Raw genomic sequence first — 19,971 nt, 5'->3', positions numbered from 1 at the left:
AGTGAGAATACTGATTAAGCTTCCACCTATGTAAAAACGGCAGCATGGAACAGCAATATTGGTTTATGGAGAACACATATCTACCATGTACGGATAAAATAAAACTGCAAATTCACACCTACAGATGAAGGAAAAAAACGCAATCCATTTCGTACCAGAATAATCCTTGGCCATCACTCAAAATACCACCAGGCACCTGACATCTGAGCAGGCATTTAGCTGAACACACATTGCTGCCAAGGACCCTCAGGTCCTGACACACACCCACACACCTACTGTTGGCTGTGGGTGTGTGTGCTTGGTGGTGCCTTTCCTTATCCCAATGCCGCCCCCCCCCCATGTTTTTCGCTGCCTGGCGGTGGTTGAAGGTACGACTTGGTTATGAAAATGAATACAATCCCAGGGTCTCTACTTTGCAAATTAACAACACCACTTCTACAATCAACCACAGAAACTCCATTTGTACCTAAAGCATCTGAAAAGCAGCACACACATAAAACAGCCAGACACACAAACACGCTGCTAGAGACACACTACTAAATGCACAGACCCAGGCTGCAGACTTTGCGGTCCCAAAAACTAATGCAAATGCTTGAACCACACCCAAATGTGGACTCCAGACATGAGATGGACTCACTTATGGACATACATATGTGGGTTACAACAATAGAACAATGCAGTATTGATCTTGTTCAATAGCCCCCTGTAATATATCGCAAGGGGAACACGACAGCCAAAGGGCTTTTTCTGTCTTTGAAAGGGATGTTAAAATCGCACACTTACTGCTGTCACAGCGCTGAAGCTGATACATGCATGTAGTTCGCATAAAACCAGCCTACACCGTGCTCAGCAAAGATGTAGCGACATTCAGGCTAACACAGTCAGCAAACACTAATACATAATCATAGTGAGAACACCATTCCCTCTCAGGTGACTCCCAATATATCCTTTTTACTTCATAACGATTTATAACGGAACTTTTGCAAACAGGAGCAGCATATAAACCCACGAATCATCAGAATCGTCTCAATTTGGCACAATTTTCAGCTGAAAACACACATGCAATATAACAGAAATAATCTATTTTTAATCTATCGCAATCAATTGACAATTAAATGTAAGTAGTGGTGTTCATCGAATCATTTTGGTAATTGCAATACAAAACTATCCCTAAAGGGCTATATCTGAGCTGTCAGAACGAATTATGACGAAAAAAGAGATAATATATGGTAATCAAATCGACAACACCCCGGATCCAAATTCCGGGAATAGAAGCTAGTTTATCCCACACGAGCACCTCGCGGGTGCTCTCTCCCATGACTACACACAGGGAAAGAATAGTCAATGGTGTCGGCTGTCAGGAATTAAGTCAGAACCTCTGTTCTGATGGAAGAATGTTAGTTTCCTTAACTGAAAGCGGAGCTGGGTGACCAAGGCTTCTACCTATCTTCCTTAAACAGCTATGTAGAATATATGTTCAAGAAAAATAGTGAACCGCTATTGGCTAATAAAGTATTATTATTATTATTATTATTATTATTATTGTTATTATCCATCTATTATCATGAAATCAGTCGTAATCAGTGTTAATATCCATACACAGTAAAGCAAATGCATTCTCAACGTTCGCTTCTCCTTGGGTAGCTAAGTTAAGCACAGAGAATTGTGATTTTACATTTCAAGAGGCATTACTAGCTATAGAAAACCATGGATGCATGACGAAATAGTTCCAACACAGCACATGTATGAGCGCTGGGAGTTGTTTTGCCAACAATTGCTTATTGCATTATACCCAGACCAAAAGAAGAAAAACATGCATTGAACATAAAATCACTCGTCGACAATTGTCAATTGTCGTCGACAATTTGGTTGAGGTTTAAGGTGACATAGCCTACTTAGAATTTAATGGGCTACATGAATGAAAACACACTTTCAGCAATGTCTGAATGAGGAACGGTCAGCTTGGTTGCTGTCAAAACATGAATGTCCCTCTCTTTTAATTCTTTACCCCTCAAATCTTGCCAGACCACATTTGTCTTTACTTACCTCCAACACACAGCAGTGACATCTCTTATATTGTGGCTATGAAGGCTGCCAGCTGTCTCCTCCCGGTTCCCCGCTCAATCGGGAGTAGAAATTTGTAGTGATTTGTTTGAAGGCGTGCGATATTATCACCAGTTCTATTTTCATAACACAAAACGGATTTGATTTTAAAAAATTGTATATGGTCAGTTTACACTACAGGGTATCTACCCTTATCGGTCTTGCTGACTGTTTCTCGATCTGTTTCGGGCTCTTCCATGCAGCCTCGCCTCAGCTTTCCGCCCGAAGTACAGCCATCTTGTTCAGCACCGCTGCTGAGGACAGTTACTGATGTGACGTCACGCCACGCTGATGAGTAGCATGAGGCTCTAAACACCTGACCATACTCACGCCTCGCCTTTTTACGTCTTTTTTTTTTTAACTCCCTCAGTCCAGATACATTTTTTTCTTAGATTATCGGGCTGTCTGAACTTAATACGTCCAATGCTAGGACACTGATATGGTGTTGCACCCGATGTCCAGCCACACACCTGAAAGATGACGGAGGCAGAAAAAAAAAACCGTTCAGGTCACATTTCAGAAAAAGGAGTCACTAGTTCTGAGAAAAATGAATTCTATGCCCTAAATTTTATTGCGAGTAGTTTCGGGAAATACAAACGACGCAGAAACTGAGATTATTACATAAATAGCCTACAATATCTATAAAAGCAATCATACTGGAAGGCCTACTACAATTTTAGCATGCCGGGAACCTACAGGAGCACAGAAAGGAAGGCATGAATAAAACCTAGACTGATCTGCCGTGAAGTCAAGGAAAAAGCTGACACAAGGGCCAGGAGCCTGAAAAACGTGACGTCAAAAGAAAGGAGAAAGATCATAATTAAAGGTTTACATTCCATTTTAAGGGATTATTAATACATTTGTTTAATCTGAGGCCTCTATGATTGAGGGTTTCGCTTGCACCAGTCAGACCTGTCAACTATGAGAGTGAATGGGTCTTTATGACAATTAAAAAAAATAATGCTTTATTGAAACAACCTCCAATTTAAATGTCACATTTTAGCTATTAGCCTACAAGGCATTAATTGTTCTCATCGCTGTACTGTTGTCTTGGAAACCAAACTGCATCATACATATGCGACCAACCATGACACGAACAGTGGGCAAGGATAGTCTATGTCTCTAGGGGAGGTTTTAGTCTCGCAAAACTTGCAATACGTGTTGCGGTGATGCGTGCGTCAGTAGCTTAGGAGGGAGAACCGGCACATGATCGGTTTTGTAGCCATATTGTCTATCATCATATTGCATAGTTCCCTGAGGAGGTCACAGCGAAGAGCAGCTGGAACAATAGCGCCCTCTTCCGGCAGATTATTTATAGACCTTGGTGTTTTGGGCGACCAGCGAATGCTTTCAAATAAAAATACATTCAAATGTTAAAATGCTTCTTATAGCACAATTAATCGTGGGATTGATTGTGTCGAGTAAGTATTCAAATGTGACGGCCCGTTAGAAAAAAAAAGCTTTAGAAATGGGAGATGGTATCTAAATACCATAATCCAATTTTTGCTCAGAACGTGAGCTTTCTAGATAAACATTATATAAATCATTACAGTTCCATAATGCGTAGAGGGCTGGTTTAATATCCGGCTGGCATGCTTCATTCTAATGAAACTTCATTGAGCATACACACATTTGCACCGTTAGAAACACACAAGAAAAATACAACAATGGTTTTCCTGTTATATTTGCACATTTTTATTCCATATTTCACATCTGAATGCATGCAGATTACTTAAACAAAGAAACTCCTTAACCCACTCCTAAGACCCTTTACCAATGAGAACCCACCTTACAAATGGTTATTCCCAAAAAGGCACAACACTACTTGAGGTGCATTAATTTTATCGTACAATCCCATCTCTTCAAATTTCCTTCAAAAAGCTACTTTAATTGTGGGTAAAGAGGAGAAAGGTTCATACACGAGATTGAAACAAAAGAAGATTTAATAAAAGATACCCTATAAAAAACCCCATGACAGTTATTTTAATTTTGCAGCTTTTTCGCCACACAATTTTTCCATGGTCCCACAGGAGGTATTTTTGTGAGCTATTTCTGTAAACTCTCACACACGCCTCCAGTCAGTCATTACCTTAACTGTAACACCAAGACTTTAACTCACTGAGATGATAATTGAGTAAAGTGCGTGCCTGCCTGTATGTGTGTGTGTAAGAATGAGGGTGTACTTAGAATAATCTGTCCAGTAAAAGTTTGCTCTGCATCACTTTTATATACACACACACACACACACACATGCGCATACACAAACACACACACACACACACACACACACGTGTGCACACACAGGCTCAAAGCACACATGCACACACACACATAGGCGCAATGCTTACACACATGCGCACACACACACACGTGTGCACACACAGGCTCAAAGCACACATGCACACACACACACACATAGGCGCAATGCTTACACACAGGTACAACGCACGCACACACACACACAGACACGCACACAAAATATGTTTAATGCCTTCAGTGGCAGGCTGTGAGCTGCACTGACAGACTCAGCCCAGAGGGGGAGCTGTTGTTCCACAGCCAGGCTGAGGGACAGTGGTGATGAGATGGGGTTACGCTGGACACAGCCAATCGGTAATCAGCCCTGCTAGCCCCTGGCCAATCAGAGCTTCTCACTGTGGACAGACAGGAAATAAAAAAGAGAGACATCATGAAGCTGGATAAGTAAAACCCAGAACCCGCAGTTCCGGGGTTTTAACCAGTGCAGTTATCCAGCTAACACGGCACTCCTGCTTCCTGAAACACCCCCCCTGGCGTACTCACTGCGGTTCCCCCCCCGGTTACAGCGGGCGTGGCGGGGTGCGTACCTGTCCAGGTGTGCCAGGATGTCCTGCAGCTGGATGACCAGGGTGCGGTGCTCCTGAGGGCTGGTCTCCAGCATGCTGCTCATGCGGCTCAGGTACGAGTCCAGGGTGCCCAGGGAGGGGGTCTCGCCCGTGCCTGCGGGCACAGTGAGCGGAGGGGGGTTAAACTAAAGTGGACACGGCTGAGGGGGCAGGGCAATCAAACAGGGCAGACTGGCGGGTGCACGTCGCCACTTTGATCGTTTTGATTCGATAATTGGCCTAGAATGTGAGGGAAATAATTGAATACAATTTCAATTGCATTAATTGAAAAAATTATTCATCGTTCAGGATTCCAAAACCTCTGACAAGCATGTGCTCTAGGGCTTGAGGTGAAGTGCATTATGGGAGACAGACCTGGCAGGCTGGCAGTGGACAGGCTGCTGACGAGCATGTGGTTGAGCACCTGCAGGTGAAGTGCATTATGGGGGTCAGATAAGATGTAGTGCATTATGGGGGGCAGTCCTGGCAGGCTGACGCTCGATAGGCTGCTGACGAGCATGTGTTTGAGCGCCTGCAGGTGAAGTGCATTATGGGGGACAGACCTGGCAGGCTGACGCTCGATAGGCTGTTGACGAGCATGTGTTCGAGCGCCTGCAGGTGAAGTGCATTATGGGGGACAGACCTGGCAGGCTGACGCTCGATAGGCTGCTGACGAGCATGTGTTTGAGCGCCTGCAGGTGAAGTGCATTATGGGGGACAGACCTGGCAGGCTGACGCTCGATAGGCTGTTGACGAGCATGTGCTTGAACGCCTGCAGGTGGCGGTGCAGTGCCTGGGTCCGCCTCTCGTCCTGACCCAGCTCGGCCTCCAGCCGCTCCTTGGCGCTGTACATGTCGGCGATGTGCTTCTGCAGCACGGCGTTCTGCTCCTCGAACTCCACGTTCGCCTTCCGCAACCGCCGCAGCTCCGACTCCCGCGCTGCAGGGGATGAGTGACAGCCCGAGCGGCCAATGAGGGAGGAGAGACGCTGGACCGGGACACTTCTGTACGGTCATCTCAGGGCTTTCCAGTAATAATACAATCATAATAATTCGTTATTTAGCCAATTCATCCAAAGCGACTAACAGTTCATTAGACTAAGCAGGGGAGAATGCCCCCTGGAGCAATGTGGGGTTAAGGGCCTTTCCCAAGGGCCCAACAGCGGATAGATGTTACTGTAGATCTTACTGTGGCTACATGTGGGCTTAAACCACCATCCTTCCGGGTCCCAACTTTGATTTAGGAGGACACGGTAACATAAGTGACTGTGTCCAGCTGTTTGGGAATTTCTGGCCGAGTAGGCAGGGCGAACCGAGATCAACCTACGTTTACACGTTATGTAACGGCACCACATGAGTTGTATGTCAGTGCCAAGCTGGTATTCATGACCCCATTACACGGACATGCGGCTTCGAGTCATTACACAAGACCCATCGAAGCAGTCACGGCAACCTGACCTTTTTCGGAAAGAGCGGAACAAAGGGGGCAGAATCTCCACTCAAGTGGGCCTTTAAACGTGAACAACCCTGTACCTAACTGGACACCGGAGGGTACCATTCACACTCATGCCCTCTCCTCTCCATGTCCTCACCACACTGCAGGGATTACCTTTGTTCTGGTCCAGGAATTCCTCGGTGAAGATGGGAACGTCAAACCTGTTTGAGAGGTCTGAGCCCTGGAGGAGGCACACAAAGAGAGGCGGTGACCAATCGTGTGAGACAGCGATCATCAAATCCCGCCCTGCTTCTCTTTTCTCCCAGGCGATTAGCTGAACGATTATTGCTACTGATTGGCTGATGGGCCAGACTGTCTTCACGCCTAACTCTTAGGTGAAGGAGGGTGGAAATCCAGCAGTTGCTGGACCTTGAGGACTGTGATTTGATGATCTCTAGATGTGATGTCATACATTAGATGGTGTATGACATCACATCTAACATCCACAGCTCTTCAATCACCTATATGAGCACCTGAGGCTTGTATCACACTGTTTTGAGTAGTACAAAAATAATTCAACCAATTTACCTTATAGCCAGCTCCGAGACTTGTGGCGTTAATAATCACAGACGTAAGCTCTTCTGCAGAAACAGATTGATTCAGTCAGTGATTCATACATTTTTGTGGCTGAGATGGCCACAAAATTATCACAAATAACAGGGCCACAATGCCACAGTATAACCATGACAACTTCCTGAGATGATTAGTAGAAAATGAAGCATGCTCAACTGAAATACAATATAGAACAATAGTACAATAGAACCATCATTTTCATCAAGTCTAGCATGCTGAAGACTTGCACCGAAACACCACTGCTTATTGCGTTTTATACATCAAGCTGATACATAAACTTGCTGAATACTGGGAAACTGATGATGACAAACAAACAGCAGACAGGAGTCGCTATGAAACAGGGCATTACTGCTGAACAAATCCATTGGCAGACATCAGCAAATGCCAAAAAATATATATACTGAATGCATACATCAGATGAGAAACATAATCGACTGACAGCTCTACACTCAACATCAGAATACAAGAGATAAAGAAAAAGACAAGAGAACAGAAAATAGGTCTTATAGTACAGTGGTGCTCACTCCAGGTCCTAGAGAGCTGCAGGCTGTGCTGATTTTTGTTTCCACCTGAATATTGGCAACCAATTCAGGCCCAAGGAACCAGGCGAGGCAAGTTAACTGTGTAATTAACTGCTTTAATTTGTCAATTAAGTACTCAGTAACAACAAAAGCCTGCACACTCTGTGGCTCTCCATGGCCACTGCTATAGGGCGTGTTTGTGTGGAGTCCTGACCTCTCTTGACCTTCTTGTCCTGGATTTTGGCGCTGGTGATCTGGAAGGCCTCGCTCTGCTGGTACTCCTTCAGGTCTCGGGCGTACTGCTGCTTCTCCCGCTCCGCTTCGTCCAGGTACCGCTGCATACGTACGCACACGGTCAGAAACACAAGGGGCACAGCGCGAACGTCACCGTAAAGAGGTACCTCTGTGTACGTACGCACCCAGTCAGAAACGCACAGGGCACAGCGTGAACGTCACCATAAAGAGGTACCTCTGTGTACGTACGCACCCAGTCAGAAACGCACAGAGCGGAGCGCGAACGTCACTGCAACTGCTCCTGCTAACAGGGCAGACCCCCGTGGTCACGGACACCAGCAACAACCAATCGGCTGCACCGGGGATCTCAGATCTTGAGACTCCAAAGCCTAACCCGGCTGCTGATTGAAATTAAAAACAAAAGCCAGTTCTCATTCCACAATCATTGCTACTCCAGAGATGATTTCACATTCTCAACCTATTGCTACTCCAGGGCTGATTTCACGCTCTGCAGTCGACTTTCACAAGCGAACATACTGCTACAGATTCACACGGAGTTCGCCACAGCAATGCAAAGCTTAACCTCTCCCTTTGTGGCATTCACTCCGTGACAGAGCGCTTCTGCGCTGCTGCTCCAGAGGATCTAGCTGACATCACTGATTTCGGCGGGGAGCGTACCTGCTTGTCGTTGGGGGCCAGGCGGCTCCACTCGGCCCCCAGCCTCTTGGTGATTTCGGGGAAGGGCAGTTCGGGGTGCAGGGCGCGGATCTGCTCCCGCCGCTCGTTCAGGAAGCGCACGTAGCCCGTCACCGGGGCTTTGGGGCCGTTGGGCAGGACCTTCTTCCTCTTCTTCCCCTTGGGCCAGCCGCGCTTCTTCACCGGCTGCACCACGAGAGAGGCCACGTTCTGCTCACGCACCCGGGGGAAAAAGAGAACAAGTTCACATTTTAATGATGATTCATTTTTTTTAAATGATTTTAGTAATGATGATGCCCTGATGCAGCATTTTAAACAGCTATGGAGAATACACCAATGAGGAATATGCATATAGACTTTTCTGACATAGCATCCATTTTTTATGCAGCTGGATATTTTACTGAAGTCAGGTTAAGTGCCTTCCTGAAGGGTACAACTGCAGTGTCCAAGCTTTAGGTTACAAGCCCAGTTCTCTCACCATTACACTACACTACAGAGAAAAGGACAAATGGCCCAGTAATTCTGCTATAGGGGCAGCCTGTAGCCTGGTGGCTAAGTTGTCTGACTGGGACCTGGAAGGTTGGTGGTTCCAGTCCCAGTGTTGCTACAGCTGTTGGCCTCTTGAGCAAGGCCCTTAACATTGCTCCAGGGGGTATTGGCTCCTGCTTAGTCTAATCAACTGTAAGTCACTTTGGATAAAAGCGTCAGCGAGATCCCTGTAATGTAATGCTAACTGGGTACACAGCATGCGATGCCCTGTGCACTATGTGTGCATGAAGACGCACGCTCCCCCCCCCTCCCCTCTTGCCTCTTCATGGGCTGAATCTGAGGGGTGAACCAGACGGGCCAGGGGGGCATCGCTCTGCTCCTGTTTTACCCCCCGCATGAGAAACGCCCCTCCATTCGGCGCAGGGCTTCGAGAAGGCCTGGTGGACAAATTCAGAAGGGTCCAGGAGTTAAAGAGAGGTCCGGCACGCCAGAACCACTCACAAATATGTAGGTAGTTACTGGAAGGAAATGTGCAATTTGACATCCCTGGCCCCCCCATACTCACTCAGTCTGCTGCTGTTTAGTGTTCTGAGACATGCCCAGACCAAGTTGCCTGAAAAACAGTGACATGCTATTTCTCCTCTTGCTTTGCCACACACGCACGCACGCACGCACGCACGTACACATCGATGGATGACTACTTCCGAGTGTGTACAACAAGATGCGAACTAATTTCACGTTTAGCTACTTGGCGTTAGCATATTCATCAGAGTGAAATCAAGTGTTGGTAGTGTAATTTGATTATCAATGTCATACGTCACAAGTGTGTCTGTTCAATAACATAATTACTTAAGCCACGTTAGGTAGTTGCGTGTACTATCTACGCCAGACAGATAATGATTATTAGCAGGGGCACCGGTAGTAGCTTTTGGCTGGCTACTGTTAGCTTTGGCGAGTTGGCTAATGTTGGCTAGCTAGTTAAATTGCTCATTATTAATCCACTCACGAATCATTCTGAAGTTGGAAATTGCGGCTCGCGCAGTGTTTTTCTCGTGAATATTGCATTTAGTTCTCTAGCAATCTAGCTAGCCAACAGTAACTTCATTCAGGACAGCTCTAGTTGTGTTTGAAAACATTGATAGGCTAGATAAAAGCTAACATGGCACTAGCTAGCTGCAGCTAACTACTAACGTTACATTAGAACAAAGAGGAATATCAGCCGCATACTTTCATGCGACGAAATAAATGTACTTATGAGCTTATACATCGCTATCAGTAAATGACAGTTATATATGATTTTGTGACTTTTCTTGGAATTATTGTATTCTTATTGCTTTACAGAATAAACAAATAGAATGGACTTACCGCGATAACTCTTGGATACTTTACGCTTCTCTCCCAAACTCCGGGAAAACACATATTTCCCCACCCCTTACTAGTGATTGGCTCCACAGAATATTTTAAGCGATGATTGGCTCGTGTAATTAACAGAATAAATACCTTGAGCACACGCTATGAATATAATGGCCCATATTGCTTTCTACAGCCCTACCTGGCGTTCTGTTTTCTTGTGGAAAAATGCAGTTAGTTTGCCATTGCAGGTATCATGTACTGTGATTCACCTTGGATAAGGATGACTTAAAACAAACAAATAAATCGAAATAAGAATCAGTCCAGAATTTGTTTTTTACATTATAAAATTGGCTTATTTACAAACATAATGATCACGTCTGGGATTCTTTAGAGAGATAGTTCTCATCAACTAATACTTAACATTGATTCCAAATAAAACTATGATGAAGATGTCCTCGAAAATGCTAGATTTTTAGTTTCTTCTCCCTTTAAACCCCTCAGGGAAAGAATTTATTCTAGATTTAGCGATATTGTTATTGTTGCTTTGCATCATGAATTGAAAGGTCTAAATGTACATTTGTTAATACATTTATACACTTTGTGTAAAAACATCCCTTCATGTAAAAACATGTTTAATAAATGTCTTCCAGATTTGTACAATTGCAATGTAATTAGACATTGTTGGCAACTACAACTTCTAGCTATAGCCAAATATTTTTTCTTTATTGAAGAGCCAAATGGTTTCATCCCACAGGAAGGGCATCTTCAATAGATAAGCCTCAGTTCTGCTGACAGAACTCTGTGTACAGGAATAACTGTGAGAGACAAATACCATAGGCCTGCTAATATTCATGTTAATATATACAGTTACATACACAGTATAGTCAATGTTTCATTTCCTTCAATTTAGTAAGAGTTGTTGTTTTAATAGATATATATTTAGAAAGCTACAGTGTAGATACAGTGAATGGTTCTAATTTCTGTCATTTTGGACATTTATTTTATTTTTTAATTCCACTTTTAAAGTGTTCTTAGCTTTCTCTCTCTGCATGGACATGAAACACTCAGACCAGTGCTCATCCATTCAGGAACTATCGGCTGGGGGACCCTGTAAAACAATGGTTTGGAAACCACAATAAAGCACTGTATACAAAATATATTTTTGATCGATTACAATGTGGTCACGCGGATTGTTATTCCAAGTGTTCAACTATTAGGAATTACAATAAAACCAGATGCATATGCATTTATGTGTGACGCTCACTAGATTAATCCGGAAACTCGATGGTGTGTAAAAAACGAAGTGTAAGTAGGCCACGGTCACGTGACCTGACTATATTCAAGAACATAAACAGGACTGCGAACAAATGCATTTTTTTTATTCCCTGCAACCTTACCTAAAGACGCAATCCAGCTGCTGTCTTATGTTAGTGAGCTCTATAGCTTGAGATGTTTTGCTCTGGATAGTCAACTGGCCTTGATTTAATATGAATAAATCATTGGTTTGCGCTTGGGAACATTAAGGACTACTCTAATTACTCGCATTTAGCCTTTTACTCGCATTTAACGAAATGCAAATACAAGTGCAAACAGGAGGGTTAACTTTCCCATTTGACTCAGATATTTTTTTCTTGGTTTTTGTTTTGCAAAGCCTGTGCACATCCTACACCTTTTCAAAAATAAATCCATTGGCATGTTTCATTTAACTGTTTGCTGCTGCACATTTAGACGGCCTCTAAACTAAAATAGTGTAGTTCTTTTTAAAAATCAATGTTGTTTCAAACCAAGGCTTGTCAGACTAGATAATAAAACCATCAAGACAAGTCATTGAAATATGTTTGTAGATAAAATGTCTCTGCCCCCACATCTATAAGGCTAATACCGTCCAGCTTTTTTCTCCCCAGAAGATGGTATTCACCCAGTCCGAGATACGAGCGATGCGCTGCTGTGTATGTTTATTTCACAGCACCTTCCTGTGCCCTCAATCCAAGATGGCTGCGGGTGAGGGCGGTGGTAGAGCTCCATGTCTCGGTGTTTCCACTCCCGGGCCTTTAGGCAATGTTCAGCCGAGCAACAGCGCTCATTCCTCGGCTGCCAGTAACGACGGGTCAGCGGATGCCACAGGAGGGGCACAGGGGGCAGCGGGACACTCTAATCCCCAGCCAGGCCCGGGCGGCGGTGCAGGCGCCGGTGTTGCAGTAGGGACTCAGCCGAGCGCACAGAACGCTTCCCCGCAGACTGCTGCCGAGAGCGCCACGAATGCAGCCAGGGTTGCTGGGGGGATGACAACCTCTGCGACAAACATGACAGCGACAACAACACCAGCTGCATCCACAGCCGCAGCCGCGGCGCCTGGGACGCCCTCCTCGCCCCCTTCTGCCCCAGCATCCGCCGCAGTATTGGTTTACAGGGAACCTGTATATAACTGGCAAGCTACTAAAAGCACCGTCAAGGAGAGGTTCGCCTTTCTGTTCAATAACGAGGTGCTAAGCGATGTGCATTTTTTAGTGGGGAAGGGGATGGGAGTGCAGCGGATACCCGCACACAGGTGAGCCCTGTTAACTATATGTAACATGTAGCTACCGTTGGGAATCTTAACAATAAACATCGTATTTACATTTATTTTGAGACTATCCATACTTATTAACCGTTGAGTGGGTGTGTATGCTATTCCCGACAATTTAGTTGCATATTAACAATATTTTGTAACTAGGCACGTTTCTTTATATCTAGGACAATAGATTATAATGACTGCATTGCGCTGCAGTAATTTATATAGCTACAATTAGCTGGCTGCACCCAAGGTCTTTAGCATCAGACTCGTTCTTCATCCAGTTATTTCTTGCTGCGATTGCACGTGTTACGAGCCACTGGACTATGAAACATCCGCTATATTATTGCATTATTATAGCACAAATAGCCTATATTACATTTCTGCAGTTCGGCCTGATTCACGTTTTATATTGCCTACCGGATAAATACAGCAAATAACTGAATGCGCCACTGTCCCTTGTTTTACGCCTCCCTATAGGTTTGTGCTAGCAGTAGGCAGTGCCGTGTTTGATGCCATGTTCAATGGGGGAATGGCCACCACCTCTACAGAGATTGAGCTGCCTGACGTGGAGCCTGCCGCCTTCCTCGCTCTACTCAAGTAAGGTTACACGGATAGAAGGCTAGCCGGCGGGCGATGGCCAGTCTTTAAAGACGTTGGTGTGAATGATACATTTATGTCCTTGGATGTCCTTTGGGAACAGCAACAACAATAACTAATTTGTTTGGTATTTTTGCTGCGCAGGCTTCTTGTTGATGTGTGAAGTCTGTGTTGAGTCTGAAAATCTGAAGCAATTTGTGAATTGTACGTCTTTTGGAATATCTGAAGCATGTTGTGAATGCAGGTTCCTGTATTCCGACGACGTGCAGATCGGTCCAGAGACAGTCATGACTACGCTGTACACGGCAAAGAAGTACGCAGTACCGGCACTGGAGGCCCACTGCGTGGAATTCCTCAAGAAGAACCTGCGTGCGGACAACGCCTTCATGTTGCTCACGCAGGTAGGGGCAGGCACCAGGTTGTATTCTGGTTGTATAACAACCAGTTAGAGGGAAATGTACCAGTTCTGTGCAGTGCAATGTCATGTTTTGCCTGCTAAAATGTGTGTGGAATGGACTGATGTTTTGTTGCTGCTTTAAATTGCTATGCTGGACTTTTCGCCCAGGTTTTTTGCTGTAAAGATATCGACTGGATGTGGTGGTGGTGTTGTTGTTGTGATTCATTTTTGAATTATGTTTAGGCACTTAACATCTGCTACATATCTGGGTGTACTGGGGGTGGAGGGATTATTGCATGATTGTGTGAATTCAAAAGATATCACTGTAGTGTTAGTGTGTATATTAATATGCTCTGCGAAGGGAAGTGATGTCATTGTGATGTGGCGGTGTATTTTTAGGCCCGGCTGTTTGACGAGCCCCAGCTGGCCAGTCTGTGCCTGGAGAGCATTGATAAGAACACTGCGGACGCTCTCGCTGCAGAGGGCTTCACTGACGTCGACCTGGGTACAACAGCGCCGGCTTACTGCGTACACACAGACACACAGACACACAGACACACACACACACACACACACACACACACACACACCCATAAACATACACACACACACACACACACACACACACACACACACCCATAAACATACACACACACACACACACACACACACACACACACACACACACAAACACCCGTAAACATACATGCACACACACGCACCCGCGCACACCCACACACACACCCATAAACATACAAACACACACACACACAGACATAGACACGCACACACACGCACACACCATGAAAACACACAGATGCACACGTACATGCACATAAACACGCGCACACACACACGCACATACATACACATACACATGCACACACACACACACACACACACACACACACACACACACACACGTCTGCATGTAAATGCACATGCAAACCCATCCCATCCGTGTGCATGTTTTGCTACAGTCACCTAACCACACAGGTAAATGCATTTCTCTCTCTCTCTCTCTCTCTCTCTCTCTCTCTCTCTCTCTCTCTCTCTCTCTGTGTGTCTCTGTCTCTCTGTCTCTCTGTCTCTCTGTCTCTCTGTCTCTCTGTCTCTCTCTCTCTCTCTCTCTCTCTCTCTCTCTCTCTCTCTCTCTCAGATACACTAGTGGCGGTGCTGGAGCGGGACACTCTGGGCGTTCGGGAGGTGCGGCTGTTTGGCGCGGCAGTGCGTTGGGCCGAGGCGGAGACCCAGAGGCAGCAGCTCCAGCCCACCCCGGAAAACAAGCGCCGGGTGCTGGGCAAAGCCCTGGTGCTCATCCGCTTCCCCCTCATGACCATAGAGGAGTTCGCTGCAGGCACGTCCCTATCTCTGCTGCCCTGATCACTGAATTACACTGGATATGTAGGCCCGACTCAGTCTGTACAGATTACCATGGTATTCAGTTGAATTTGGAAGCCGGCTCAATTTGATCTGAGATTAACTGAATTTAATGGGATTCAGCAGAATTTGACCAAACTAAATGTGTAGGCTGAGCTCAGTTGAAATTGAACTGTATTCTGAACTGCGCGTGTAGTCCCAGCTCAGTTGAAATTAACCTGTGTTCTGCACTGCGTGTGTAGTCCCAGCTCAGTTGACATTGACCTGTATCCTGAACTGCGCGTGTAGTCCCAGCTCAGTTGAAATTGACCTGTGTTCTGAACTGCGTGCGTAGTCCCAGCTCAGTCGGGGATCCTGACGGACCGGGAGGTGGTCACCCTGTTCCTGCACTTCACGGTGAACCCCAAGCCCCGGGTGGACTTCATCGACCGGCCGCGCTGCTGCCTGCGGGGCAAGGAGTGCAGCATCACCCGATTCGGCCAGGTGGAGAGCCGCTGGGGCTACAGCGGGACCAGCGACCGCATCCGGTGAGCACTCGCACGTAGGAACATGAAACCGTAACGGTGTTGGTATAATTTCTTATTTAGCTGAAGCCCTTATCCAAAGCAACTTACAGTCGATTAGACTAAGCAAGGGACAAACCCCCCCCCCCCCCCCTGGAGCAATGCACGTGTAAGATCACTGTAAGGGCCTAATGTATAACAACCTTTGTGTCTGCCTCTGTCTCTCTTAGGTTCTCTGTCAGTCAAAGGATATTTGTGGTGGGGTTTGGGCTCTATGGTTCGATACACGGCCCCACCGACTACCAGGTCAACATCCAGGTGTGTGCTCTTCGGTGTTAGTTTAAAGCTGGGCTGAGAGGCTCCACTCCTCCAGGGCTTGTGTATATGCAGGTTATTGTTTCCACCCGTAGCTGATTGGAAGTGTACACAAACGCCTGCTCACTTGTAGAGTAGGTCTCTTTAACGCTTCATGTAGGTTGTGGTTGGTGCATCCCGAAAATTCGCCAGCCAATTTCACTGTTTCACCTGACACCCAGATGTTTAGAACAGAACAGGACCTCCAAGTGACTGGTGTTTACCTGCCACAGTGGCTGGGGGACTGGGCAAACCAAAAATTCTCCAGCTTTTGGCTGCTGGTAATTGACCACTGCGATTGAGCTACAGTGTTGGATAAAATGATCTGGCTAGTGAAATAGTGAAAGAATGATATGGTTATATCTGCGCTCTGAGTTGGTTTGAGATATTGAGCTTCAAAGATTTCACATCCTGACACAGCCAAACTGAAATGCAGGGCACTTATTCTTCGATCAAAATGTCAGATAACCTAAAAGTATCCTATATGTACAACATCAAAATCCTATCAAATTGCCCTTTAAACAACATATTTATGGAATAGTTGGAACCTTATACTTCTAAGGTCTCGGAAGAGCTGTGTTGTTCCACGCAGATTATTCACACGGACAGCAACACGGTCTTGGGCCAGAACGACACCGGCTTCAGCTGCGACGGCTCCGCCAACACGTTCCGGGTGATGTTTAAGGAGCCGGTGGAGATCCTCCCCAACGTCAACTACACTGCCTGCGCTACGCTCAAGGTACAGCCCACCTCCTGCTCCCCCACAGCGGACAATATGTGGATCCTGGAGATTGGTTTTAAATGAGCGAATATCAAAACTTACCCCCCTGTGGGACATTTTGGGAAAGTTGGGGAAATTCACTTTTCAGACACCGTGAGATCTGTGGCGCTGATCTTGCGACGGTGTAAAGCTTAAAGCTTAAGTTAAAGTTAAGAGTTATTACATGTAGTCTCTCCCCCTCTCCCTCCCTCCCTCTCTCAGGGCCCGGACTCTCACTACGGCACTAAGGGTATGCGAAAAGTGACCCACGAGTCCCCAGCCACTGGCACCAAGACCTGCTTCACCTTCTGCTACGCCGCGGGCAACAACAACGGCACTTCCGTAGAAGACGGACAGATTCCTGAGGTCATCTTCTACACATAGTTGACCCCCTGGCGTCAGGTCCTATAAGGGTGACCTATTACAGTACCTCTGGTCATTGCAATCCAGTGACCGCCCCCATCCCCCCCCCCCCCCCCAACCCTTAGCCCACAACCCCAACCCACTTACACCCTCATCATCCAACTGAGCAGCAAGGGATTGACATGTACACAATGGCATTTGAATGACAGGGTGCTGCGGTCTTAACGTTTAATGGATAACTGACTGAAGGGTGACAGAGAGACTACCCTCTGCACGGAACTCGGGAGGGGTCAGGTGACAGTGGGGCTGGCTGACTTCAAGGCTGCCTCTTATGAGTCGAGGTGTATCTGTGTCTGATGACAGGATCGTTTGTGGGAGAGGGGATTTTGAGTGTAGTGGGAGATGACGCCTGGCTACTCAGTCATTCGCGCAGGCTGTCGGTCAACCGCCTCTCTGTCAGTCATTGGTCACTTCCCCTAGTCCTCAGTAGAGGTGATTGCCTGTCAGATAAAACATCATCAGAAAGTACCTCCTGAAGATTTAACTCTACATTGCCCTGACCCCCTCCTATCCCCTTTCCCTCAAATGGTCAAGGGGCGTTTCCCCTTCAGTTTTTTTTTTTTTTTTTTTTTCATTTCATGTTGAAATGAGGGGAATAATGTATACCATACATTCCACTTCATGTCACCTGTTATTAAAAGTCAAGCCGAGTCCACAGAGTAGGAGGCTGTGAAGCCCCAAGCAGAATCACTGCTTCTCTGTTGCCACCATTCTTACAGCTGCTCTTTGCCTAAGAACCTGTTCTTATGGTCCCACTCTATTCTCACCATTTTTGTTTATTTTATTGCCAAGTTGATTAGTTAGCACTGATGCACTTTTGGACAGGACACAGACAATCACCCAACGAGGGCAATTAAGTTCTGACATTACATGCCATGTCCTTTTCTTTAATTTATGGGCTCAACCTCATTGTGACGTGTGCAGTGTGGTTGTAGCCTTGGTGCCAGTCTTCTGGCTAACATTAGCCTTTCAATCTAATGAACGTGAAGCAGACAGCAAGTACTGTAATTAATTTAGCATTTTGTGATTAGCATGTTCCTCAAAATGGGATTGATGGTAGCCAGTCGGTGCTCTTGCGTATAATCTGGGCGAATATTCAAAAGTAACCAAAATCATTTGCCCGCTCCACTAGGTGCAGTATAAAAATATGGCTGTACTTTATTTAGCAAGTTAATGCTTCATATTTTAATTGCAAGGCCAAGTTCTCCCTTGGATAAAATGTAACAGACACTATGGGAGCGAAAAGAAAAGTATTTAATGTGAATACCCATACAACACTGCACTATAGGGATCTCAATATAAGTGTAGGGGCAAAACATGCGAATAATCCAGTTCAGAGACCTGCGGATGCATGCATGGCACCATTTCTCTTTCCAGTGGAAGTGTGAAGGGTCTACGGAGTACGAAAATGCAAGAAACGGCGTCGATCCATTTAATATAAATGGACGATCTTCTAGTACACTGCCGGAGTCCAGCTGTATAAGCAACAACATGCCTAGAAGGATGGGAGAACTTGGAAAATGGTGGTTGTAAGGAAAAGTGATCCTCTGGAATCACGATGAACAGGAACGCTCCTACAGGGAATTGCGCTTTAAGGACAGAAAGAGCTGGAATCAAATAATGCCAGTCCATAAATTGAATGTAATACTAGTTCTGTGCTGCTCTGTGTTGCAAGTTCTGTGTTTTGCAAATGCTTTACACTGTGTGTGCTTAAAAATAGAAAATCTGTAAATAACAACCGCAAACATTAAAAAGTCTTTAAATGTATCCGTTGAGTTTGTGAGTGTTTGTGGTCAGTGAGTTCTGCAGGGATCTGGAGCTAGCTAACTGTAATCTCCAGCTAAATACTAGATGAATGTTGGATTTCATAGTTATTACATAATACTTGGACATGGACATTTGGTGTGGTAGACTTGTACTCCATTCTTTGGACTTGTTCCTGGTTTTGCATTGATGTTTCAGTGTAGGCTGCAATTGAGTTGGGACTACTGTATTAAAGGTCAGTTTTAATTATATTGAGTAGGGGTGGGATAGGGACTGCATTAGTCGATCAAATTAATCAGGTAGAAAAGGAAACCAGCAGCAGTACTGGCCTTGAGGGCCCTGCCCGACACCAACGATGGCACCTGGCTGCAAGAACAAGGAGGATGACCAGAGGTGGAAAGTCTTAAGGGTCAGAAGGTAAAAATCCTGCCATGCATTTCTTCCACCTATAAACAGTCACTGATCAGTTCTACCTCCTGGGTAAAGTATTGGCCAATTAGCAAATTCAGGCAATTGGAATAAAATACTGGGGAGGATTATCTGAACATCCATCATTGACTCACCACACCCATTTAGAGATCAATGGTAAAAAAAAAAAAAAAGCCCCCCACCTTTTTGGAAAGGAAGGAGTGTTTATAGAGAGAAACAGGCAATATGAAATTAAGGTACATGGTGTTTATACCACTACCAAAAACCAGCTCATCAGGTTTAACAAATGGCTTAAGCGATGGTGAGTAAATGTCCCCTGGACGATATTTAAAACTTCCAATAAAAAAAAATAAAAAAAAGTTAAATTATTCCAAAAACATCCAAATTGCTGTGAAGCCAAAGATTCTTAACACTAAATTTTAAGCATAACTTTCATGAATTACCTCAAAAGACAAATGGTCAGGTCAAGTTAAGAATCTTCACAGG

General features: G+C 45.5%; 3 protein-coding genes across 4 annotated transcripts in view; 1 reads left to right on the top strand and 2 right to left on the bottom strand.

The window, feature by feature from the left end:
* The window catches only part of unc13a (unc-13 homolog A (C. elegans)), a 63,964-nt gene extending 61,896 nt beyond the window's left edge, over window positions 1-2,068 (bottom strand). The window contains exon 1 of the mRNA XM_061237838.1: window positions 2,047-2,068. Coding sequence (XP_061093822.1) covers window positions 2,047-2,068 — 22 coding nt within the window. The remainder of the gene's footprint in view (window positions 1-2,046) is intronic.
* A 1,706-nt stretch (window positions 2,069-3,774) lies between these two features.
* Window positions 3,775-10,447, bottom strand: hmg20b (high mobility group 20B). Its single transcript, XM_061238403.1, has 10 exons — window positions 10,337-10,447; window positions 9,537-9,584; window positions 9,291-9,408; window positions 8,465-8,692; window positions 7,767-7,887; window positions 6,987-7,039; window positions 6,573-6,639; window positions 5,688-5,903; window positions 4,947-5,079; window positions 3,775-4,754 (listed from the first exon to the last, which is right to left on the bottom strand). Exons 2-10 carry the CDS (start codon window positions 9,566-9,568, stop codon window positions 4,742-4,744), a joined length of 981 nt encoding a protein of 326 aa, XP_061094387.1. The 5' UTR covers window positions 9,569-9,584; window positions 10,337-10,447; the 3' UTR covers window positions 3,775-4,741.
* A 1,731-nt stretch (window positions 10,448-12,178) lies between these two features.
* Window positions 12,179-19,059, top strand: btbd2a (BTB (POZ) domain containing 2a). Of its 2 annotated transcripts, none has more exons than XM_061238401.1 (9): window positions 12,179-12,872; window positions 13,356-13,475; window positions 13,720-13,876; window positions 14,272-14,377; window positions 15,032-15,229; window positions 15,587-15,779; window positions 15,986-16,073; window positions 16,672-16,848; window positions 17,092-19,059. In XM_061238401.1, exons 1-9 carry the CDS (start codon window positions 12,232-12,234, stop codon window positions 17,251-17,253), a joined length of 1,842 nt encoding a protein of 613 aa, XP_061094385.1. In that variant the 5' UTR covers window positions 12,179-12,231; the 3' UTR covers window positions 17,254-19,059. The 2 variants fall into 2 exon arrangements, with proteins under 2 accessions (XP_061094385.1, XP_061094386.1); XM_061238402.1 differs by having other exon boundaries at window positions 12,183-12,872; window positions 16,702-16,848.
* The last annotated feature ends 912 nt before the right edge of the window (window positions 19,060-19,971 follow it).

This window comes from Conger conger, chromosome 4, assembly GCF_963514075.1.
Source record: "Conger conger chromosome 4, fConCon1.1, whole genome shotgun sequence".
NCBI lineage: Eukaryota > Metazoa > Chordata > Actinopteri > Anguilliformes > Congridae > Conger > Conger conger.
This window is presented reverse-complemented; position numbering and strand designations above follow the sequence as displayed.

Bases quoted from the DNA above. Each gene is read 5' to 3' on its own strand.
- hmg20b (XM_061238403.1), bottom strand. From the start codon at position 9,568: ATGTCTCAGAACACTAAACAGCAGCAGACTGA. The intron at 8,693-9,290 runs GCAAGAGGGGAG...GTGCGTGAGCAG, and splicing joins CAGATTCAGCCCATGAAGAG to AACGTGGCCTCTCTCGTGGT. The intron at 7,888-8,464 runs GTACGCTCCCCG...GTACGTATGCAG, and splicing joins TGGCCCCCAACGACAAGCAG to CGGTACCTGGACGAAGCGGA.
- btbd2a (XM_061238401.1), top strand. From the start codon at position 12,232: ATGGTATTCACCCAGTCCGAGATACGAGCGATGCGCTGCTGTGTATGT. The intron at 14,378-15,031 runs GTACAACAGCGC...TCTCTCTCTCAG, and splicing joins CTTCACTGACGTCGACCTGG to ATACACTAGTGGCGGTGCTG. The intron at 16,074-16,671 runs GTGTGTGCTCTT...TATACTTCTAAG, and splicing joins ACTACCAGGTCAACATCCAG to GTCTCGGAAGAGCTGTGTTG.